At 48.7% G+C, this 26,636-nt stretch overlaps 2 protein-coding genes across 2 annotated transcripts in view; both read left to right on the top strand.

Moving 5' to 3' along the window:
- The window catches only part of LPAR3 (lysophosphatidic acid receptor 3), a 165,195-nt gene extending 150,179 nt beyond the window's left edge, over positions 1-15,016 (top strand). Inside the window, exon 3 of the mRNA XM_073644017.1 lies at positions 10,122-15,016. Within this exon, the coding sequence (XP_073500118.1) occupies positions 10,122-10,444 (323 nt within the window). The 3' untranslated portion in view covers positions 10,445-15,016. The remainder of the gene's footprint in view (positions 1-10,121) is intronic.
- Positions 15,017-18,543: 3,527 nt separating this feature from the next.
- The window catches only part of LOC141157720 (atrial natriuretic peptide receptor 1-like), a 127,099-nt gene continuing 119,006 nt past the window's right edge, over positions 18,544-26,636 (top strand). The window contains exons 1-4 of the mRNA XM_073645266.1: positions 18,544-18,585; positions 19,768-19,858; positions 20,183-20,315; positions 20,376-20,478. Of these exons, the coding sequence (XP_073501367.1) occupies positions 18,544-18,585; positions 19,768-19,858; positions 20,183-20,315; positions 20,376-20,478 (369 nt within the window). The remainder of the gene's footprint in view (positions 18,586-19,767; positions 19,859-20,182; positions 20,316-20,375; positions 20,479-26,636) is intronic.

The following is a 26,636-nucleotide window of genomic DNA, read 5'->3' as shown; positions in this document are numbered from 1 at the left end:
TCACACGGGCATCACAGGCAGCACACGGGCATCACACGGGCATCACAGAGAGCACACGGGCATCACAGGCATCACATGGGAATCACAGACAGCACATGGGCATCACAGGCATGACACGGGCACCACAGGAAGCACATGGGCATCACAGACAGCACACGGAGATCACAAGGGCATCACAGACAGCACACGGGCATCACATGGGCATCACAGACAGCACACGGGCATCACAGGCATTACACGGGCATCACAGACAGCACACGGGCATCACACGGGCATCACAGGCAGCACACGGGCATCACAGGCAACACATGGGCATCACACAGGCATCACAGGCATCACAGACAGCACACGGGCATCACAGGTGGCACACGGGCATCACAGGCAGCACATGGGCATCACGGGCATCACACGGGCATCACAGGCATTACACGGGCATCACAGGCATTACACGGACATCACATGCAGCACACGGGCATCACAGGCAGCACACAGGCATCACACGGGCATCACAGGCAGCACACAGGCATCACAGACAGCACACAGGCATCACAGGCAGCACACGGGCATCATAGGCAGCACACGGGCATCACAGGCAGCACACGGGCATTACAGGCAGCACACGGGCATCACACGGGCATCACAGGCAGCACACGGGCATCACAGGCAGCACATGGGAATCACAAGCAGCACACGGGCATCACACGGGCATCATACGGGAATCACAGACATCACATGGGCATCACAGGCATTACACGGGCACCACAGACAGCACACGGGCACCACAGTCAGCACACTGGCATCACAGGCAGCACACGGGCATCACAGGCAGCACATGGGCATCACACAGGCATCACAGGCAGCACATGGGCATCATACTGGCATCACAGACAGCACACAGACATCACAGGCAGCACACGGGCATCACAGGCTGCACATGGGCATCACAGACAGCACACGGGCATCACAGGCAGCACACGGGCATCACAGGCAGCACACGGGCATCACAGGCAGCACATGGGCATCACAGACAGCACACGGGCATCACAGACAGCACATGGGCATCACACAGGCAGCACAGGCAGCACATGGGCATCACACAGGCATCACACGCAGCACATGGACATCACACGGACACCACAGGCAGCACACGGGCATTATAGGCAGCAAACGAGCATCACATGGGCATCACAGGCAGCACACGGGCATCACACGGGCATCACAGGCATCACACGGGCATCACAGGCAGCACACAGGCATCACAGGCAGCACACGGGCATCACAGGCAGCACAGGGGAATCACACGGGCATCACAGGCAGCACACGGAAATTACACGGGCATCACAGGCATTACACGGGCATCACATGCAGCACACGGGCATCACAGGCAGCACACAGGCATCACAGGCAGCACACAGGCATCACACGGGCATCACAGGCAGCACACAGGCATCACAGGCAGCACACGGGCATCATAGGCAGCACACGGGCATCACAGGCAGCACACGGGCATCACAGGCAGCACACGGGCATCACACGGTCATCACACGGGCATCACAGGCAGCACACGGGCATCACAGGCAGCACATGGGCATCACAAGCAGCACACGGGCATCACACGGGCATCATACGGGAATCACAGACATCACATGGGCATCACAGGCATTACACGGGCACCACAGGCAGCACACGGGCACCACAGGCAGCACACTGGCATCACAGGCAGCACACGGGCATCACAGGCAGCACATGGGCATCACACAGGCATCACAGGCAGCACATGGGCATCACACAGGCATCACAGGCAGCACACGGGCATCACAGACAGCACACGGGCATCACAGGCCTCACATGGGCATCATACTGGCATCACAGACAGCACACAGACATCACAGGCAACACACGGGCATCACAGGCAGCACATGGGCATCACAGACAGCACACGGGCATCACAGGCAGCACACGGGCATCACAGGCAGCACATGGGCATCACAAGCAGCACACGGGCATCACACGGGCATCATACGGGAATCACAGACATCACATGGGCATCACAGGCATTACACGGGCACCACAGGCAGCACACGGGCATCACAGACAGCACACGGAGATCACAAGGGCATCACAGGCAGCACACGGGCATCACAGGCAGCACACGGGCATCACAGACAGCACACGGGCATCACAGGCAGCACATGGGCATCACACAGGCAGCACACGGGCATCACAGACAGCACACGGGCATCACAGGCGGCACACGGGCATCACAGGCAGCACATGGGCATCACGGGCAGCACACAGGCATCACATGGGAATCACAGACAGCACACGGGCATCACAGGCATCACAGACAGCACACGGGCATCACACGGGCATCACAGGCAGCACACGGGCATCACAGGCAGCACATGGGCATCACACAGGCATCACAGGCAGCACATGGGCATCACACGGGCATCACAGGCGGCACACGGGCATCACAGGCAGCACATGGGCATCACGGGCATCACACAGGCATCACATGGGAATCACAGACAGCACACGGGCATCACAGGCATCACAGACAGCACACGGGCATCACACGGGCATCACAGGCAGCACACGGGCAACACAGGCAGCACACGGGCATCACAGGCAGCACACGGGCATCACAGGCAGCACATAGGCATCACACGGGCATCACAGGCAGCACATGGGCATCACAGACAGCACACGGGCATCACAGACAGCACACAGGCATCACAGAGAGCACACGGGCATCACAGGCTGCACACAGGCATCACACGGGCATCACAGACAGCACACGGGCATCACGGGCATCGCAGACAGCACACGGGCATCACAGGTGGCACACGGGCATCACAGACAGCACACGTGCATCACAGACAGCACATGGGCATCACAGGCATTGTACGGAAATCACGCGGGCATCACAGGCAGCACATGGGCATCACAGAGAGCACACGGGCATCACAGGCAGCACACAGGCATCACACGGGCATCACAGACAGCACATGGGCATCACAGGCAGTACACGGGCATCACATGCAGCACATGGGCATCACAGACAGCGCACAGGCAGCACACGGGCATCACAGGCCTCACATGGGCATCATACGGGCATCACAGACAGCACACAGACATCACAGGCAGCACACGGGCATCACAGGCAACACATGGGCATCACAGACAGCACACGGGCATCACAGGCAGAACACGGACATCACAGGCAGCACACAGGCATCACACGGGCATCACAGGCAGCACATGGGCATCACAGACAGCACATGGGCATCACAGACAGCACACAGGCATCATACGGGCATCACAGGCAGCACATGCGCATCACAGGCAGCACACGGGCATTACAGACAGCACACGGGCATCACAGGCAGCACACGGGCATCACATGGGCATCACAGGCAGCACATGGGCATCACACGGGCATCACAGACAGCACACGGGCATCACAGGCATTAGACGGGCATCACAGGCAGCACACAGGCATCGCAGACAGCACACGGGCATCACAGGCAGCACACAGGCATCGCACGGGCATGACAGATAGCACATGGGCATCATAGGCAGCACATGGGAATCACAGGCAGCACATGGGCATCACAGGCAGCACACTGGCATCACAGGCAGCACACTGGCATCACAGGCAGCACACGGGCATCATAGGTATCACAGGCAGCACATGGGCATCACAGGCAGCACACGGGCATCACAGGCAGCACACGGGCATCATAGGTATCACAGGCAGCACATGGGCATCACAGACAGCACACGGGCATCACAGGTGGCACACGGGCATCACAGGCAGCACACGTGCATCACACAGGCATCACAGACAGCACATGGGCATCACAGGCATTGTACGGAAATCACGCGGGCATCACAGGCAGCACATGGGCATCACAGAGAGCACACGGGCATCACAGGCAGCACACAGGCATCACACGGGCATCACAGACAGCACATGGGCATCACAGGCAGCACACTGGCATCACAGGCAGCACACGGGCATCATAGGTATCACAGGCAGCACATGGGCATCACAGACAGCACACGGGCATCACAGGTGGCACACGGGCATCACAGGCAGCACACGTGCATCACACGGGCATCACAGACAGCACATGGGCATCACAGACATTGTACGGAAATCACGCGGGCATCACAGGCAGCACATGGGCATCACAGAGAGCACACGGGCATCACAGGCAGCACACAGGCATCACACGGGCATCACAGACAGCACATGGGCATCACAGGCAGTACACGGGCATCACATGCAGCACATGGGCATCACAGACAGCGCACAGGCAGCACACGGGCATCACAGGCCTCACATGGGCATCATACGGGCATCACAGACAGCACACAGACATCACAGGCAGCACACGGGCATCACAGGCAGCACATGGGCATCACAGACAGCACACGGGCATCACAGGCAGCACACGGACATCACAGGCAGCACACAGGCATCACACGGGCATCACAGGCAGCACATGGGCATCACAGGCAGCACACTGGCATCACAGGCAGCACACGGGCATCATAGGTATCACAGGCAGCACATGGGCATCACAGGCAGCACACGGGCATCACAGGCAGCACACGGGCATCACAGGTGGCACACGGGCATCACACGTGCATCACACGGGCATCACAGACAGCACATGGGCATCACAGGCATTGTACGGAAATCACGCGGGCATCACAGGCAGCACATGGGCATCACAGAGAGCACACGGGCATCACAGGCAACACACAGGCATCACACGGGCATCACAGACAGCACATGGGCATCACAGGCAGCACACTGGCATCACAGGCAGCACACGGGCATCATAGGTATCACAGGCAGCACATGGGCATCACAGACAGCACACGGGCATCACAGGTGGCACACGGGCATCACAGGCAGCACACGGGCATCACACGGGCATCACAGACAGCACATGGGCATCACAGGCATTGTACGGAAATCACGCGGGCATCACAGGCAGCACATGGGCATCACAGAGAGCACACGGGCATCACAGGCAGCACACAGGCATCACACGGGCATCACAGACAGCACATGGGCATCACAGGCAGTACACGGGCATCACATGCAGCACATGGGCATCATACGGGCATCACAGACAGCACACAGACATCACAGGCAGCACACGGGCATCACAGGCAGCACATGGGCATCACAGACAGCACACGGGCATCACAGGTAGCACACGGACATCAAAGGCAGCACACAGGCATCACACGGGCATCACAGGCAGCACATGGGCATCACAGACAGCACACGGGCATCACAGACAGCACACAGGCATCATACGGGCATCACAGGCAGCACATGGGCATCACAGGCAGCACACGGGCATCACAGACAGCACACGGGCATCACAGGCAGCACACGGGCATCACATGGGCATCACAGGCAGCACATGGGCATCACAGGCAGCACAAGGGCATCACACGGGCATCACAGACAGCACACGGGCATCACAGGCATTAGACGGGCATCACAGGCAGCACACAGGCATTACAGACAGCACACGGGCATCACAGGCAGCACACAGGCATTGCACGGGCATGACAGATAGCACATGGGCATCACAGGCAGCACACGGGCATTATAGGCAGCACATGGGCATCACACGGTCATCACAGGCATCACACGGGCATCACAGGCAGCACACGGGCATCACAGGCAGCACACGGGCATCATAGGCATCACAGGCAGCACATGGGCATCACAGGCAGCACACGGGCATCATAAGCATCACATGGGCATCACAGGCAGCACACGGGCATCATAGGCATCACAGGCAGCACACGGGCATCACAGGCAGCACACAGGCATCACACGGGCATCACAGGCAGCACACGGGCATCACAGACAGCACATGGGCATCACAGGCAGCACACGGGCATCACAAACAGCACACAGGCATCACAGACAGCACATGGGCATCACAGGCAGCACACGGGCATCACAGACAGCACACGAGCATCATAGGCATCACAGGCAGCACACAGGCATCACAGGCATCACAGGCAGCACATGGGCATCACAGGCAGCACATGGGCATCACAGGCAGCACACGGGCATCACAGGCAGCACACGGGCATCATAGGCATCACAGGCAGCACATGGGCATCACAGGCAGCACACGGGCATCATAGGCATCACATGGGCATCACAGGCAGCACACGGGCATCATAGGCATCATAGGCAGCACACAGGCATCACACGGGCATCACAGGCAGCACACGGGCATCACAGACAGCACATGGGCATCACAGGCAGCACACGGGCATCACAAACAGCACACAGGCATCACAGACAGCACATGGGCATCACAGGCAGCACACGGGCATCACAGACAGCACAGGCAGCACATGGGCATCACAGGCAGCACATGGGCATCACAGGCAGCACACAGGCATCACAGGCAGCACATGGGCATCACAGGCAGCACATGGGCATCACAGACAGCACACGGGCATCATAGGCATCACAGGCAGCACACAGGCATCACAGGCAGCACACAGGCATCACAGGCATCACAGGCAGCACATGGGCATCACAGGCAGCACATAGGCATCACAGGCAGCACACAGGCATCACAGGCAGCACATGGGCATCACAGACAGCACACGGGCATCATAGGCATCATAGAGAGCACACGGGCATCACACGGACGCCATCCATGTGCTGCCCGTTATTGAGACTGTGATGGCGAGGGGAAGCTTTTTTCTTTTGTCAGACAAGATGGTAAAAACGGACACATGGACTAAACAATGATGGAAATCGGGATTTTTTTTTTTAAAGAATGAGAAAAATGTGAATGTCTTATGAGGCCTTAATATCGCTGTCCTTAGGGGTCTCGAGTAGTGGAGGGGTTCCCCCAACCCTATAACTGATCCTTCTTCTGCTCTCAGACATCCCCTTTAACACGGGGGTGACGCGAGGCCGCCATTTACTTCATGCCATTTATGTCCGCACTAAAATGAAACAAAGAACAGAATATTCACATTGTGTTATCTTCTATTCCTGCTCTCAGGGTCAGAGACGGTACAGACCGCCGCCTATTTAAAGTATGGGGGTGAGGGGGACGGAACGCCAACAATCCAGATAAAACCATGGTTCTGCAGACATATATCAAACAGGTCTGTCCCCTGTACCCATGCTGACATGTCTGACTGCTTGTACAGTGAAGAATCCCTTCCTTGGCTTATCGTGAAGCTCTTTTAACACTACAAGTAGTGCAGGCCCCATGTGATAATGCTAGCCCCAGGCATGAAAGATGATGAGATAAATCTTTGCACTTTCCATTCTATGTGGAAAACATCCACTGTATTTTTTTAAGCATTTTATTATTTTCGTGGCTTGGTAGCAGCTGTCTGGCACTGAGAGATAAATTCTAGTTTGCCACACATTGAACAATATCTGCGATGCATGCTGTGTTTTGCTGACCTGATTGGTTGCTATTGAGAACTTCACACCTTTTGAAAAAGGATTGTTCCCAGTATAAAGCAGGTCCGGTGGGGGGTCACCAGTATTCGGTGGATATTGTTCGGTGTTCCCAGTATAGAGCTAGTCTGGCCTTTGTTCCTTCTATATGGGGGGTCTTGTGGAGTCTTTTGGTCTCAGTATACAGGAGGTCTTGTGTGGGGTCTCCAGTATGCCGCAGGTCTTATGGGGTATTCCCATTATATACGAGGTGTTCCTGGTAAATTGCAGTTCTTGTTTGGTGTTTCCAGTATACAGCAGGTCTTGTGGGGTGTTCTTGGTATATGGAGGGTCTTGTGAGGTGTTCTTGGTATATGGCGGTTTTTGTGGGGTGTTCTTGGTATATGGTGGGTTTTGTGGGGTGTTCCCAATATATGGCGGGTCTTGTGGTGTGTTCTCGATCTACGGCAGTTCTTGTGGGGTGTTCCCAGTATACGATAGGTCTTCTGGGGTGTTCCCAGTATGTGGAGGGTCTTGTGGAGTGTTCACGGTATGCGGAGGGTCTTGTGCGGTGTTCCGGGTATACAGCAGGTCTTGTGGGGGTTCCTGGAATACGGCAGGTCTTGTAGAGTGTTCCCAGTATATGGCAGGTCTTGTGTGTGTGTGTGTGGGGGAGTGTTCTCAGTATACGTCGGCTCTTGTGGGGTGTTCTCGGTATACGGCAGATCTTATTTGGTGTTCCCAGTATATGGCAGGTCTTGTGGGGGTTCCCAGTATACAGCAGGTCTTGTAGAGGGTTCCCAGGATATGGCAGGTCTTTTGGGGTGTTCCCAGTATACAGTGGGTCTGGTGGGGTGTTCTTGGTATACGACAGTTTTTTTTAGGGTGTTCCCAGTAAAAGGCGGGTCTTGTGGGGTGTTTCCAGAGTATGGCATGTCTTCTGTATGGCAGGTCTTATTTGGTGTTCCCAGTATACCGCAGTCACGGGGGGTTCTCAGTATACATTGGGTCTTATGGAATGTTCCTGGTATATGGAGGGTCTTGTGGCGAGTTCCTAGTATACGGCACGTCTTATTTGGTGTTCCCAGTATATGGTGGGTTTTGTGGGGTGTTCCTAGTATATGGCAGGTCTTGTGGGGGGTTCCTGGTATACGGCAGGTCTTGTAGGGGGTTCCCCGTATACGATGGGTCTTATAGGGTGTTCTCGGTACATGGCAGGTCTTGTGGGGTGTTCTCAGTATATGGCAGGTCTTGTGGAGTGTTCTCGGTATACGGCAGGTCTTGTGGGGTGTTCCTGGTATACGGCAGGTCTTGTGGGGAGTTCCCGGTATATTACGGGTCTTGTGGGGGGTTCCTGGTATACAGCAGGTCTTATGGGGTGTTCTCAGTATATGGCAGGTCTTGTGGGGGGTTCCCGGTATACGGCGGGTCTTGTGGGGGGTTCCCCGTATACAGCGGGTCTTGTGGGGTGTTCTCGGTACATGGCAGGTATGTTGGGGGGTTCCTGGCATGCAGTGATTAGTACTGACCAATAGTGGTCCATGGAAGGACAACAAGCGAACTGCCCTCTTCAGACAGCCAGTTGGAGGGGCTACTGCCAATCTAGTTTTGATGGCTCGGTTTGAAGAAGGCAAGATGAAACAGTTGTTCTGACTTACCATGTACAGAGACATAGAGCAGCCCATAGAGGAACGTCCACGTTTTATTAGACATTATTACATAATATTTTGTTGTGTTATTGTCTCTGCATTTATTTCTTCTTCTTACCGAGCTGCCGGGTTTTGTGCATGTTGGGAGCGCACTGTCATCTCGTGGGCTGGGTGTTTACGTTCTGTCATTTCCTGCCTGTTGATCTCGCCTCGTGTTGGGACCTGCAGAGTTTTGCTGCTTTCTTCATCAAAGTCATTATACAAAAGAGCAGAAACTGGAAAAACTCCCTTTTCTCAGGGAGCTCAGATTAAAGCAGCGGTTGCATGGCCGGACGTAGCAATGAAGTTTGTTCAAGCTGCGACGAGCTGAGCGTTGTGTGTCCTGCAAACCCGAAACGAGGACTTTAACCGTCAATTAAATTGGTCATGTTAACCCCTTCCATGCTGTGCAGAAGTGTAGAGCGTGAAAGAACATGATCTGAAGAATCTCATGTCTTCTGTCTTCCATATAGTACAACACAGGGTCGGCTTATTTTCAGATTTCCTGTAATTTCAGAGTTAAAAGGTGCGGTCTCCTTGTTCAGAACCGTCGTGTATGGGCCAAAGTAGAGATAGAGCATGTCTCTCTGCAGAACCATGTCTGTGGGTTAAATGGACAGGCCATTGAGTTTATTGGGTACTGTGTAATTCTTCATTTTCCCTATGGAGGCGCTGTAGGGAACCTGAACACTTGCTGCAGACCATCTTATCAATGGTCTTTTCATGTTGCATCAAATTTCCATATTGGACAGAACAGCTTGGATTTTCACCTTTGAAGGATCATAACCCTATTGGTGCAAAATGTTTAATGAAAACCAATTGCAAAAATAATTTTTAGGCTCAAATACATGCATTTAAGTAAAAAAAAACAACTGTCCTCAAGAGGGCAGCCCCTTTATTATTTTCCATGGACAGTGCGTAAATCTGGTCCTGGTTTCGGCTGCTGACCGCCTGTCTTCTATCTCCAGGTGCGTTTGTCGTGTGCTGGACCCCAGGGATGGTTGTCCTTCTTCTCGATGCCCTGAACTGCACTACCTGTGGCCTACAGCAGGTCAAGCGTTGGTTTCTTCTCCTCGCCCTGATGAATTCTGTAATAAATCCCATTATCTACTCGTACAAGGATGAGGAGATGTGGAGGACTTTCAAGAGCATGATCTGCTGCTTCATGTATAGTGGGAGACGCCGATCATCCAGGTTTCCTTCCACGGTGCACAGCACAAGAAGCACCGACACCACCAGTTATTACCTAGAGGACCTCGCCAATCAACTACCACCGGAAAAAGTACCCTAGCAGTACGAGCAGACGCCGACACCCCGGCGCTACCCCTGTATTTATAACTGTGTATTGTATGGTATCACAGTAATGTGACATAAAGCCACCCTCCAAGGACAATGCCCAGTACAGGCACCACCTGCTTAGTGAAAGTCTTAGCAATGGCATTTTTGGGGGCAATTTGTTTCCTTATTTGTATGTGTATTTTATGTTTTATATGTTTGATCTCAGGAAGAGAATGTGCATTTTGCTGACTGTACACGTAAGAACCGACTGTATGGCGGCAGACCGTTGGGTTGGCCATATGACTTGATAGGTTAGTCGGTGTAGACATTGCGGTAGTCGGCAGTAGAGACCACAAGTACCAGCTGTGTTGTCTATCGCCTTGGTCAGGGGTGTACATATGACTGCAGACTCTTTCGTGACTGCTACAAAGTCATCAAAGAATGGACGCAGAGGAGCAAGAAACACCAGGCCCTTCGTCTTGGGTGGTAGAACTCATAAAGTACCATACGGGGCATTTTGATCTTTGCTATGTGCCCCATCCCTTCTATCTACATCATCAATTAATGCCATAGCGATGAAGTTTTGAATGGTGAGGGTCCTGGTTCTGAGACCCCCAGCGATTGCTAAAACAAAAGAGAAAGTGCTTCGTTGAGCACTGTGGCCCTTCGGTTGTGTTTGGCTCTCCTCGACTCATCCTTAAAGAGGCCGGGTCACTGATCTACAGCCTCGTATACCTCACGGACCCAAAGACTGATCCACTGGCAAACAGCAAGGAACATTTATTGCCTCGGACCCCCAATAAAAAAATGGCAAAACTTCTGACATTTTTAGAACCATTAGTTCCCCATTAAGCCCCACATGTAAAGTATTTGAGAGATTACTGTAGATCAGCGGTGCACGGAGCTACTATGGGGCCTCCAGCCCTTGTGTAAGAGTTCATGGTGGTCTTATCCACTTTTCCAGGGGTGGAGTAAATCTCTACAGGGTGTGTTACTTCTATAGGATTCACAATGTAAGCGGAAAAATGAAGGGAGAACTCAGGAGTTGTCCTTGCCAACTCTTCTACTAGGGCAAGGAATAAGGGGGGATTTGACTAGGGGCGAGAATGTGCCGGACCCCTGTCATGGGATGGGAGTGAAATGAATCAACACCAGAAGGGAAGCTCCATCCTAACCTGTGATGGAGCCATTCACTATAATGAGGGAGATGGAGTCATTTTTATCGGGACTCATTATAGTGAATGGCTCCATCAGGGGTTATGGCCGAATCCCTTTTTTCGGGGGTTCATACGTGATACGAGCATAGCCTTAGAATGACACAATTCCTGGCTGTATAGGAGGCAGCGTATATACATTTACTCCTCAAAGTTAACACATTTGTTCAGAAGATTTTGAGTCAAGCGTCCATACATGTCCAGTGTAATAATTGCTGTGACCATGGCAATGTATGTAGGCAGGACTGGTTTTCACGGTGATCCACTGAAGATTTTACACCTGCACACTAATAATGGGGGGTGTAGATATAAAGTAGGAGACATTATTTGGTCCAGGTGTTCTCCACATCTATGTCATACAAATCTTCAATACATCCTAACTCTATTTCTTCAGGATTTATAGTGGGACCTCTAATTTTTAAGCCATAGTGGACTCTCTGGAGGATCCAATTAGTTCAGTTGTGTAATACTTCATTCCCCCTGCGGAGGAGCTGCAGAGAAAATAAACACCTGCTGCCATGTTCCCTTACAGATTCCAGCTTGGGGAAATGTAGTGGAACAACCTCCATTTTAGACAATTTTATCTTTACGATATCAGTGTACGATGCACAAGCATGGGGTCTTCTGCTTCCCACTTCAGTCAGAGAAGGGCCCCCAATGTTCCTTTCCCCATCCGTCCGGACCACAAGGCCACAGCAGGGGTCAAGGATCGGAAGCTTGGGGACAGCCGGACGTGCTCCCTGCATTCACCTAGACGGCCACCCCAAATCTGCAGGGGCGAGCGAAACGTTATGGCCACACACTGACCCCCTAAACCACTCAGGAGGGAACCTATAAAGGAGCCACACCCTGAAAAGTGCTCATGACAAACACACATAAAAAAGGGTGACTCACAGTGGATTCTAAAAATAAAAAGTGCAGGTTTTACAGTGAAAAACTGACTAAACCTTGTACCCGGAAATTGAAATAGTCCCCATCCTAACCACGAGGCCCGGAATAAGGGTGTGTGCTTAAAAGGGTGAAAGTGAAGTGCTGTGGAAAAGTGGCAAAGTGGGGTCCCACACCCGCGAGTTCAGGCACTGCGGGGTCACCAGTCCGGGGCCCCTGCTGCACCTGCGGCTCTCACACTCCTCTGCCCACGGCATTGATCAGGGTCAGGGTCTCCTAAGCAGATGACTATATCAGCCACCCGGATTACACCCCGGAGCGTCCGTCCAGTTAACATTACTCTATCTGCCTAATTCCCAGATGATCCATTGATAAACACTGTAGTTCTCTATGTGTCCTGTGGTGGCGCTGCAGGGAAGTGAGGGTTCCCCTCAGGTTACAGCCGATCTCTGGGGTCCTCACAGGACGGGGCACTTTTTGATTTGCTTATTGTCAATCTTCCTACAAGTTGCAATTGTCCAAGGTACAAAACTCCTTTAAATCATTAATTCTCCTAAAACACTTTATTCTAGCGGTTTCCTATATCTTGACTGGTGTTTTTGATGTCTGTCAGATTTTTCAAAATAATTAGTGAATTTAGTGAAGTGTCGTGTCTCCCCTGTATTATACTGTAAGGATCTAAGCTTTGTATCAATGCCACAACATGCATGGTAACATCACTTTCCCTTCCCTTATTCATTGTGAACATGATGTGAACTGTTAGAGTAATTCATAAACTGAGTGCAAAACGTAAAAATACATAGAAATACATGCTAAAATGCTGTCATCATGCAGCCACCACTGTATACAGAGATACATGATAAGATTCTGTCTGCAGCCACCACTAGGGGAAGCTCCCTGTATACAGAGATACATGATAAGATTCTGTCTGCAGCCACCACTAGGGGGAGCTCCCTGTATACAGAGATACATGATAAGATCCTGTCTGCAGTCACCACTAGGGGGAGCTCCCTGTATACAGAGATACATGATAAGATCCTGTCTGCAGTCACCACTAGGGGGAGCTCCCTGTATACAGAGATACATGATAAGATCCTGTCTGCAGCCACCACTAGGGGGAGCTCCCTGTATACAGAGATACATGATAAGATCCTGTCTGCAGCCACCACTAGCGGGAGCTCCCTATATACAGAGATACATGATAAGATTCTGTCTGCAGCTACCACTAGGGGGAGCTCCCTGTATACAGAGATATTTAAAATTCTGTCTGCAGCCACCACTAGCGGGAGCTCCCTGTATACAGAGACACATGATAAGATTCTGTCTGCAGCCACCACTAGGGGGAGCTCCCTGTATACAGAGATACATGATAAAATTCTGTCTGCAGTCACCACTAGGGGGAGCTCCCTGTATACAGAGACACATGATAAGATTCTGTCTGCAGCCACCACTAGGGGGAGCTCCCTGTATACAGAGATACATGATAAGATTCTGTCTGCAGTCACCACTAGGGGGAGCTCCCCGTACACAGAGATACATGATAAGATTCTGTCTGCAGCCACCACTAGGGGGAGCTCCCTGTATACAGAGATACATGATAAGGTTCTGTCTGCAGCTACCACTAGGGGGAGCTCCCTGTATACAGAGATACATGACAAGATCCTGTCTGCAGTCACCACTAGGGGGTGCTCCCTGTATACAGAGATACATGATAAGATAATAATAAATAATACATGATAAGATTCTGTCTGCAGTCACCACTAGGGGGAGCTCCCTGTATACAGAGATACATGATAAGATCCTGTCTGCAGTCACCACTAGGGGGAGCTCCCTGTATACAGAGATACATGATAAGATTCTGTCTGCAGCCACCACTAGGGGGAGATCTCTGTATACAGAGACACATGATGAGATTCGTTCTGCAGCCACCACTAGGGGGAGCCTAGGATTTCAGTACATACTAGTTTTACATTGAAATCAATAGTAAGGAGCTCCCTCTAGTGGTGGCTGCAGCAGATACATTTTTTCATTTATCTCTATGTCATGCAGAAGGGTTGTCGCTTTTTATAAGGACTATGGAGCTAACTGCAAAGAGATATTTTATATTAAGAATAAATCATCCTGGGGTGTGACAGGAGGGACATTCTGAATTAAAAAGTATATAGCAATCCTACATAAATGAAGTCCTATGTAGATAATATGTGTAGCGCAGGTGACATTATTGATATTCATCACCTGCAGACGGGTGTTAGATTATCAGACTCCATTCACTTTCACACTCTCAGTGATATAAGAGGAAATATAAAGGGTTAAGTTGTCATCGCTGCCGTTCACCTGTCACCAGACTGCTGCACATTTCAGATCTAGGAGCTGCGTTGTACATCACCGCGGCATATGTCGCCCTGCTGCGCTGTACGTCACTATGGTTTGCTGGTCAGATCAGGACATTTTGCTGTTGTTAATAAAGATTCTTCTCACTCGTTTCTGTGTCTGCTGTGATGTATTTAACCCTTTGGGTATGTGCACGTTAAGTATTTGCAGCAGACATTTCTGCACCAATAATGTGTCACAGGCAGGAAAAATGCTACATAAAATATTGCATTTTTTTCTGCATTTTTGCTTTGTTTTGTTTTTTTTCCCCATTTGTTGGAATGGGGGAAAAACTCTACAAAAACGCTGGAAGAATTGACGCTGCAGATCTTTAACGTTTCAAATCTGCAAGGAGAAAATAAGCAGCGAGTTCAGGGGATTTCAGAAATCCCCTTCACTTTGCTGGTGCATTGCAGGTTTTTTGTTTTTTTTTGGTGAGAAAAGAAACCCATAAAAGAAAAGCAACGTGTGAACAAGCCTTAAGATCCTTGCTTTGAAAATGCTGAATACAGAAATGGAGAGGAGTAGCCTCCACAAGGGGAAGGGAAACTGTCAGCAGGAAGAATGTATGGTGCTCCCACCACCAGCTGAGACCCTCTAACGTTACATCCATTAGTCATTTATCGTGCCGTACATATAAAAAAAACTATGAAAAACTTCAGAGTCGTTTGCAGATGAAGGCTGAAGAGTCCACAGGGCGTATCGGGCGTCTAAGTGTCCCGGTCAGCCTTCATCATGCCCGCCCCCAGTCTGCAGATTGACAGGCGCACGTACAGAGGATTTCCCGTTATGTGGGCAGAGTAATCTGGTGTGGAGATCACTTAGGAATCAGCGCGAGCGACACAAGGGCACATACTCTGACCGTGCGCCGCCGCACAGGAGCCAGGTGTTGTCCATTCTGTGAATGCACGTCAATCAGTGCACCAGAGGCGGGACCAGAGGAGAGTGACCTGGACACGCCCAGTGGACACCTGAGCCTTCATCTGCATGATGTGGTGCTGGAGTTTTTAATATAGAGCTACTTATAAGCTTCAGGAAGCTACAATCCACTAATGGAGACCACTTTAGAACAATCTTTTCAGGGCGGTAGGAGCGGTTTATAGGGGTCCTGGACCCCTGCTGACAGTTTCCCTTTACTAGCTGTCTATGTAATACATGCATTGTCCGGATTCATCAAACAATGAAGCATTTTTTTGTTTGTGACCCCCCCCCATAATGTCCATATAAAATAGAAAGAGATTTGTCCTAACCAACTAAATCCTATTACGTGCCCACAAAAATCCCAAAGCACGGACCCCCGAGTGAGCAGCTGCCGGGATTAGCGCTGATTTTCCCTAATGTCACACTTAAGAGTCTTTACTGTCTCGGTGGTCTCATTACAGACAGAGACTTACCGTAATCTGAGCATTTCCTTCACATTCATCCAAGAATAAATCAGGAGAAGGAGTCTGAGAAGACGGTAGACCCCGAAATAAGGCAAAGATCTCAACGATAGAGACGTTACATGAAGAACATGTAGGGGCAAGAGGAGAAGCAGCTCGCCGCCCTGTGCCAAGTGGAAAAGGAACGTGCCCACGTGCCACACGCGCTATAGCCTTACTGATCACATGGGGATTTATTAAAGGGGTTTTCCAGTCTCCAAAGAAATTCCTGCAATCACTGTGAATTGCCAGATCCTAACAATGTGCAATAAGCACACAGTCAGGATTCCCCGCGGTCACGTGCCTTCACATTCTCATCCACTTCTCTAGTGCATTGAGAGATGAGAATCTCGTCGGCTCACTTGTGTCACGTGACCGCCCCACTCGCGCTGGAAATAGAGGGGAATCCTGACAGCATGCACATTGTCACCATTTACAAAGTGACCGCAAGACGTTCTCTTCAGCTCCGGAAACCCCTTTAATAAGTTCTTTTGTCTGGACATTTCCCTCAGCTTCAGGTGGCTGCAATAAAGCTGCTTATTACTGTGCATTGTGCGACTGCAATATCTTGAGAAGTAGTTTTGGGAGCAAATGCAATAAAAATGTCCTCCTCTGTTCTTATCATGGAAACCATAAATAATAAAGTAGATGTGAACTGATTCAGAGCCAGAGTGTCAGTCTTCACTGCAATTCTGAGATTTTATTAGAGCACCAGTAGGAACGGAGCTTCTAGACAGAAGAAAAATCAACGCCTTCGAAATGTGGTGGATAAGGAGCTTATCACTACCATGGACGGCAAGAAGAACAAACCAAGCCAGACATGTCACTGGTAGCCAGGATCACCGAGCCAGACATGTCACTGGTAGCCAGGATCACCGAGCCAGACATGTCACTGGTAGCCAGGATCACCGAGCCAGACATGTCACTGGTAGCCAGGATCACCGAGCTACGACTGTGGACACATCATATGAAGAGAGCGATCACTGGAGAAGGACATCATGGTGGGAAGAACAGAAGGAACAAGGCGAAGAGGAAGACCAGCGACCTGATGGCCTGATACTATCCAGATAAGAGTGGAGAAGACCCTGGTGACCTCTCTAGGCTGCACAAGATCGATCCTCCTACAGAGCGTTCATCCATCACGTCGCCATGGATCAAGATCGAGCCGAAGGCCATTAATAAAATAAATACATTCCATAAATATATATTAGATGCGGACCCCAGCAATGGGATTTGCATCTATCTGAGAACCAGGCCATGTTGCTTGCAGCTTTCCAGTGGGGAGGTGGTCGAGATTCCCATACAAATTAATGAAAAGTCCAACCACCTCTCTCCACTGACGGCAGCTCGTCAGGGCCTCGATCTTGAGAAAAATGCAAGTCCCATTGGTGGGCTCTTTATAGAATAGCCTGTGGAAATGCCTTAAATGTACAAGATGGGAATACCTCCTTAAGATATTTCATCCAAACCCCCCAAAAAAGAAGAAATTACATCACAAGAGCGGGAATCCTGGTGCAACGCTCTACGATATTGTGTGCGAATGAAATGAAGAAATGAAAGATCTAGTCTTAAGCACCAGAGATAGCAGTTAGCGATGTTTTCATGGCTCTTGTGTCCTCTGAGATTGCTAATCCTCTTCTAAATCTCAGATACAAGTCATTATAAAAGGTTGAATGCTAATTGTGAAATTATACTCCTAGAAGACAGATCCAACCACGTTCACCTCTCCTCAATATCCATCCTACATTGACGACTCTACATCGGGAACATCAAGACTTTTCTCGTGTTCATCTCCTTTGTAATGTCCATCCTCCACCATTGCTAAAGCACTTTGAAGATACAAGACACACGTAGACGACACATTGGGAGGGACCATGTCCATCTGAAGGTGCTTGTGGATCGGGCTCTTCTTGGCTTCTATTATGATTGAAGGTTCCTCATCTCATGTCAAGAACTTGACTTGCGTCATTCATCTTATGAGCTTTGTTGACTTTGGTCTTGGGGTTTAAGAATAAAAAGAAACCTGACATCAACAGAATATTCCATCTTGGCAATTGGGCACAAGTTTTTCTTGAAGTTCCATTATCTGAACCTTAAAAATAAGTTTGCTCACCACCTACAACACTGACTTGTCTTTAGGAGATGCTTCCACTGTTTGATTCTTGAAGATCTCTTTGGCCTTTAGGTTGTTGGATAATAGACGTCTGATCCAAATGCAGATGTCGTTTTTGTTCAGTTCACACCTGATTCTTTTTTTCCAGGTAAGTGAGGACGTCAATGGGCACAATATGGAATGTACTTTTAAACCTTGCAATGGATATTTAATTTCCCAGAGGAACATTGCAAGGCTTAAAAGTCTCCTCACATTGGCATGCTAGGCTTGCTTGGCATGTCACTCTACACAAGGAGAAACGTTACCCCTTGTATCCCGTATAAAAGCAAATGGCGCACGGATGTATAAAAACGGACACTGATGAAATATGGAAAATTGTGAAAAATTGTCACACAAATGACACATGAAATATGAATGACCATACTGTTGAAATTGTATGGTTTTTTTTTCTGGATGAAAAATGGATGATTTTTCATACAAAAAAATTGAAAAAGTGTCAATTCAGCTCACCACTTATGTGTTAGGGATAAGTATCTCAGGAGACTTCCAGTCTGTGGTTTGGGTGCGGTGCCCGGAGTATGCACTTATCAAATAGCTCTGAATGGTCCAACAGGAGATGTTCTCCAGCACCAAAGGAAAGTAGTTACAACTTAGCCTTTAATCGTATAGGTTAAAAGAAATTGGGAGAATGTGCTCATATTAAAAAAGAAAACCCATAATTCTCACGTGTTTCGGGTAGAAAAATCCTTAATCATAGCTGACTAATGGTTTTTCTACCCGAAACGCGTGAGAATTATGGGTTTTCTTTTTTAATATGAGCACATTCTCCCAATTTCTTTTAACCTATACGATTAAAGGCTAAGTTGTAACTACTTTCCTTTGGTGCTGGAGAACATCTCCTGTTGGATCATTCAGAGCTTTTTGATTTTTCCCGTACTCGTCAGATTTCAGCTTTTCCAGGGCAAATGTTCTACTTGTTGCCTCAGCCCTGTGTCTAAATACTTTGGCCAAAAAGTAAAGTGTCTTGTTGTGTCCCCGGTGCCTTCAGCACCTGAGTTGGGGTCTACCTGAACCATTCCGTTACCCATTGTGGTCAAAAGGAATTAGACATTTTCAGTCTGGACCTACTCGCTGCGTACCTGTGGGATGTCCTGTAAGATTATGCCAAGGTGGCCCCAAGGTGGACACTAGGTGGACCATAGCGTGAGTGTCCGTGGGTAGAGCAGTGGTGAGGACTCACAATGTCCTGCGCTGGGAGGTGCGATGGTCACTTGGGGGACTGTGGCTTCAGGCATCGGGCTGTGGAGCTGATGTTTTCCATTCTCTGCAGGTGGCTTCTGCGTGGCACGACCTGGATAATACGCAGTTCGACTGTTGGCCAAATGACCAGCCCAATGAGCAGAACATGATAGACTGTATGGGTACGTATAGACGTCCTTCAAGGGCTGCTCCCATCTTACGCCATGTCACGATGATGGAGGGGCTCTGACCGCAGAGATCTCGGACCATCATCACCACAACGGGTCTGTGTCACAGCTCCCTGCGCAGTAGGCGGCTCACAGCATCGCTGTGCAGGGGGATAATGTGAAGGACGGGCAACACTTATTACTGCGGCAATGTGCCATCACTAAATATCATGGGAAGAGGTTATAAGGAGGATCATAGATGAGGAGCCACAGCGTCCACTACAGGAGAAGTGCGGTACTACATGGCACCCAATCAGAGATGTGCATCTTCTCCTGTAGGGCTGGAGATGGCCTGGATTGACAGACCCCCGGAGAAGGTGATTACCGGGCAGGACTTCAACGTTAGCTACTCCGTGTCTGTACCCGACAGCTTTTATCGCAAGGCAGTGGCACAAAATATTCTGAATTTCAGGTACCAGGCTTCAATTACTCATTGAATTAATTGATGAATTATTGATTTCTCATCTCATAGAGTGATTACATTCTGTTGGATCTGCCATCACTTTATGAATGGGGGTCTGCCCTCGGGACCCCCGACAAATACCAAGTATGAAAGGGAGGAAGCGCTGAAAAGAGTAGTGTCCCCTTTCATCATCTACCTGCTCACTGGCGCCCCTTACCACCTGGTTGTGCATAGAACTACAGCACGGCCACATGAAAGGAGCTAAACAGCCGCGTGACCTGATGACTCTGAGCCAGGAGGTTAGACCCCTAACAAATATATCTCTAGGGTATGGCATTACTTTATAATTAAGTTGCAATAAATTGGGACTATTAGAAGTGAAGTTATAAAGAATTATATCCCAAAATGGTGGTCATTAATGTAGGAAAGTAATGTCTCTACATTATATAGATGCAATAGATTGTAATAATTGTAATAATTGAAAATCTTAGTGTTTGTCTGCAGCCACCACCAGGGGGAGCTCAGTACATACAGATTTATACAGCCACCACTAGGGGGAGCTCATTACATACAGATTTATACAGCCACCACTAGGGGGAGCTCATTACATACAGATTTATACAGCCACCACTAGAGGGAGCTCCCTACATACAGATTTATACAGTCACCACTAGAGGGAGCTCCCTACATACAGATTTATACAGCCACCACTAGGGGGAGCTCCCTACATACATATTTATACAGTCACCACTAGAGGGAGCTCCCTACATACAGATTTATACAGTCACCATTAGAGGGAGCTCACTACATACAGATTTATACAGCCACCAGTAGGAGGAGCTCATTACATACAGATTTATACAGTCACCACTAGGGAGAGCTCACTACATACAGATTTATACAGTCACCACTAGGGAGAGCTCACTACATACAGATTTATACAGTCACCACTAGAAGGAGCTCACTACATACAGATTTATACAGTCACCACTAGAAGGAGCTCACTACATACAGATTTATACAGTCACCACTAGAAGGAGCTCACTACATACAGATTTATACAGCCACCACTAGGGGGAGCTCACTACATACAGATTTATACAGCCACCAGTAGGAGGAGCTCATTACATACAGATTTATACAGTCACCACTAGAGGGAGCTCACTACATACAGATTTATAAAGTCACCACTAGAAGGAGCTCAGTGCAGGCAGATTTATACAGCCACCACTAGAGGGAGCTCACTACATACAGATTTATACAGCCACCACTAGAGGGAGCTCACTACATACAGATTTATACAGTCACCACTAGAGGGAGCTCACTACATACAGATTTATACAGTCACCACTACAGGGAGCTCAGTGCAGGCAGATTTATACAGTCACCACTAGAGGGAGCTCTCTACATACATATTTATACAGTCACCACTAGAGGGAGCTCAGTGCAGGCAGATTTATACAGTCACCACTAGAGGGAGCTCACTACATACAGATTTATACAGTCACCACTAGAGAGAGCTCAGTACATACAGATTTATACAGTCACCACTAGAGAGAGCTCACTACATACAGATTTATACATCCACCACTAGAGGGAGCTCACTACATACAGATTTATACAGTCACCACTAGAGAGAGCGCACTACATACAGATTTATACAGTCACCACTAGAGAGAGCTCAGTACATACAGATTTATACAGTCACCACTAGAGAGAGCTCACTACATACAGATTTATACAGTCACCACTAGAGAGAGCTCACTACATACAGATTTATACAGTCACCACTAGAGAGAGCTCACTACATACAGATTTATACAGTCACCACTAGAGGGAGCTCACTACATACAGATTTATACAGCCACCACTAGAGGGAGCTCACTACATACAGATTTATACAGTCACCACTAGAGAGAGCTCACTACATACAGATTTATACAGTCACCACTAGAAGGAGCTCAGTGCAGGCAGATTTATACAGTCACCACTAGAGGGAGCTCACTACATACAGATTTATACAGTCACCACTAGAGAGAGCTCACTACATACAGATTTATACAGCCACCACTAGAGGGAGCTCACTACATACAGATTTATACAGCCACCACTAGAGGGAGCTCACTACATGCAGATTTATACAGTCACCACTAGAAGGAGCTCAGTGCAGGCAGATTTATACAGTCACCAGTAGAGGGAGCTCACTACATACAGATTTATACAGTCACCACTAGAGGGAGCTCACTACATACAGATTTATACAGTCACCACTAGAGAGAGCTCACTACATACAGATTTATACAGCCACCACTAGAGGGAGCTCACTACATACAGATTTATACAGTCACCACTAGAGGGAGCTCACTACATACAGATTTATACAGCCACCACTAGAGGGAGCTCACTACATACAGATTTATACAGTCACCACTAGAGAGAGCTCACTACATACAGATTTATACAGTCACCACTAGAGAGAGCTCACTACATACAGATTTATACAGCCACCACTAGAGGGAGCTCACTACATACAGATTTATACAGTCACCACTAGAGGGAGCTCACTACATACAGATTTATACAGCCACCACTAGAGGGAGCTCACTACATACAGATTTATACAGCCAGCACTAGAGGAGATCACTACATACAGATTTATACAGTCACCACTAGGGTGAGCTCACTACATACAGATTTATACAGTCACCACTAGGGGGAGCTCACTACATACAGATTTATACAGCCACCACTAGAGGGAGCTCACTACATACAGATTTATACAGTCACCACTAGAGGGAGCTCACTACATACAGATTTATACAGCCACCACTAGAGGGAGCTCACTACATACAGATTTATACAGCCAGCACTAGAGGAGATCACTACATACAGATTTATACAGTCACCACTAGGGAGAGCTCACTACATACAGATTTATACAGCCACCACTAGAGGGAGCTCACTACATACAGATTTATACAGCCACCACTAGAGGGAGCTCACTACATACAGATTTATACAGTCACCACTAGAGAGAGCTCACTACATACAGATTTATACAGCCACCACTAGGGGGAGCTCACTACATACAGATTTATACAGTCACCACTAGGGTGAGCTCACTACATACAGATTTATACAGTCACCACTAGGGAGAGCTCAGTACATACAGATTTATACAGTCACCACTAGAGGGAGCTCACTACATACAGATTTATACAGCCACCACTAGAGGGAGCTCACTACATACAGATATATACAGTCACCATTAGGAGGAGCTCACTACATACAGATTTATACAGTCACCACTAGGGTGAGCTCACTACATACAGATATATACAGTCACCACTAGGGGGAGCTCACTACATACAGATTTATACAGTCATCACTAGGGTGAGCTCACTACAGGCAGATTTATACAGTCACCACTAGGGTGAGCTCACTACATACAGAATTATACAGTCACCACTAGAGGGAGCTCACTACATACAGATTTATACAGCCACCACTAGAGGAGATCACTACATACAGATTTATACAGCCACCACTAGGAGGAGCTCACTACATACAGATTTATACAGTCACCACTAGGGGGAGCTCACTACATACAGATTTATACAGTCACCACTAGAAGGAGCTCACTACATACAGATTTATACAGCCACCACCAGGAGGAGCTCACTACATACAGATTTATACAGTCACCACTAGAGGGAGCTCACTACATACAGATTTATACAGCCACCACTAGAGGGAGCTCACTACATACAGATTTATACAGTCACCACTAGAGGGAGCTCACTACATACAGATTTATACAGCCACCACTAGAGGGAGCTCACTACATACAGACTTATACAGTCACCACTAGAAGGAGCTCAGTGCAGGCAGATTTATACAGTCACCACTAGAGAGAGCTCACTACATACAGATTTATACAGTCACCACTAGAGGGAGCTCACTACATACAGATTTATACAGCCACCACTAGAGGGAGCTCACTACATACAGATTTATACAGTCACCACTAGAGAGAGCTCACTACATACAGATTTATACAGTCACCACTAGGGGGAGCTCACTACATACAGATTTATACAGTCACCACTAGGGTGAGCTCACTACATACAGATTTATACAGTCACCACTAGGGAGAGCTCACTACATACAGATTTATACAGCCACCACTAGAGGGAGCTCACTACATACAGATTTATACAGCCACCACTAGAGGGAGCTCACTACATACAGATTTATACAGTCACCACTAGAGAGAGCTCACTACATACAGATTTATACAGCCACCACTAGAGGGAGCTCACTACATACAGATTTATACAGTCACCACTAGGGGGAGCTCACTACATACAGATTTATACAGTCACCACTAGAAGGAGCTCACTACATACAGATTTATACAGTCACCACTAGGGGGAGCTCACTACATACAGATTTATACAGTCACCACTAGAAGGAGCTCACTACATACAGATTTATACAGCCACCACTAGAGGGAGCTCACTACATACAGATTTATACAGCCACCACTAGGAGGAGCTCACTACATACAGATTTATACAGTCACCACTAGGGGGAGCTCACTACATATAGATTTATACAGTCACCACTAGAAGGAGCTCACTACATACAGATTTATACAGCCACCACCAGGAGGAGCTCACTACATACAGATTTATACAGTCACCACTAGGGGGAGCTCACTACATACAGATTTATACAGCCACCACTAGAGGGAGCTCCCTACATACAGATTTATACAGTCACCATTAGGAGGAGCTCACTACATACAGATTTATACAGTCACCACTAGGGGGAGCTCCCTACATACAGATTTATACAGTCACCACTAGAGGGAGCTCACTACATACAGATTTATACAGTCACCACTAGGGGGAGCTCACTACATACAGATTTATACAGCCACCACTAGGGGAGCTCACTACGTACAGATTTATACAGTCACCACTAGGAGGAGCTCACTACATACAGATTTATACAGTAACCACTAGGAGGAGCTCACTACATACAGATATATACAGTCACCACTAGTAGGAGCTCACTACATACAGATTTATACAGTCACCACTAGAGGGGGCTCACTACATACAGATTTATACAGCCACCACTAGAGGGAGCTCCCTTCATACAGATTTATACAGTAACCACTAGGAGGAGCTCACTACATACAGATTTATACAGTCACCACTAGAGGGAGCTCACTACATACAGATTTATACAGTCACCACTAGAGGGGGCTCCCTACATACAGATTTATACAGCCACCACTAGGGGGAGCTCCCTTCATACAGATTTATACAGTCACCACTAAGGGGAGCTCCCTACATACAGATTTATACAGTCACCACTAGAGGGAGCTCACTACATACAGATTTATACAGCCACCACTAGGGGGAGCTCACTACGTACAGATTTATACAGTCACCACTAGGGGGAGCTCACTACATACAGATTTATACAGTAACCACTAGAGGGAGCTCACTACATTCAGATTTATACAGTCACCACTTGAGGAAGCTCACTACATGCAGATTTATACAGTCACCACTTGAGGGAGCTCACTACATACAGATTTATACAGTCACCACTAGTGGGAGCTCACTACATACAGATTTATACAGTCACCACTAGGGGGAGCTCACTACATGCAGATTTATACAGTCACCACTAGAGGGAGCTCACTACAGACAGATTTATACAGTCACCACTAGGGGGAGCGCACTACATACAGATTTATACAGTCACCACTAGAGGGAGCTCACTACATGCAGATTTATACAGTCACCACTAGAAGGAGCTCACTACATACAGATTTATACAGTCACCACTAGAAGGAGCTCACTACATACAGATTTATACAGTCACCACTAGAGGGAGCTCACTACATACAGATTTATACAGTCACCACTAGGGGGAGCGCACTACATACAGATTTATACAGCCACCACTAGAGGGAGCTCCCTACATACAGATTTATACAGTCACCACTAGGGGGAGCGCACTACATACAGATTTATACAGCCACCACTAGAAGGAGCTCACTACATACAGATTTATACAGTCACCACTAGAGGGAGCTCACTACATACAGATTTATACAGTCACCACTAGGGGGAGCTCACTACATACAGATTTATACAGTCACCACTAGGGGGAGCTCCCTACATACAGATTTATACAGTCACCACAAGAGGGAGCTCACTACATACAGATTTATACAGTCACCACTAGGGGGAGCTCACTACATACAGATTTATACAGCCACCACTAGGGGAGCTCACTACGTACAGA

The sequence above is a fragment of the Phyllobates terribilis genome, unplaced genomic scaffold (genome assembly GCF_046119375.1).
Source record: "Phyllobates terribilis strain yellow unplaced genomic scaffold, ASM4611937v1 Scaffold_8__6_contigs__length_399053987, whole genome shotgun sequence".
NCBI classification, from domain to species: Eukaryota; Metazoa; Chordata; class Amphibia; order Anura; family Dendrobatidae; genus Phyllobates; species Phyllobates terribilis.
Note: the sequence above shows the minus strand (reverse complement) of the source record. Positions and strands in the feature narration are given on the sequence as shown.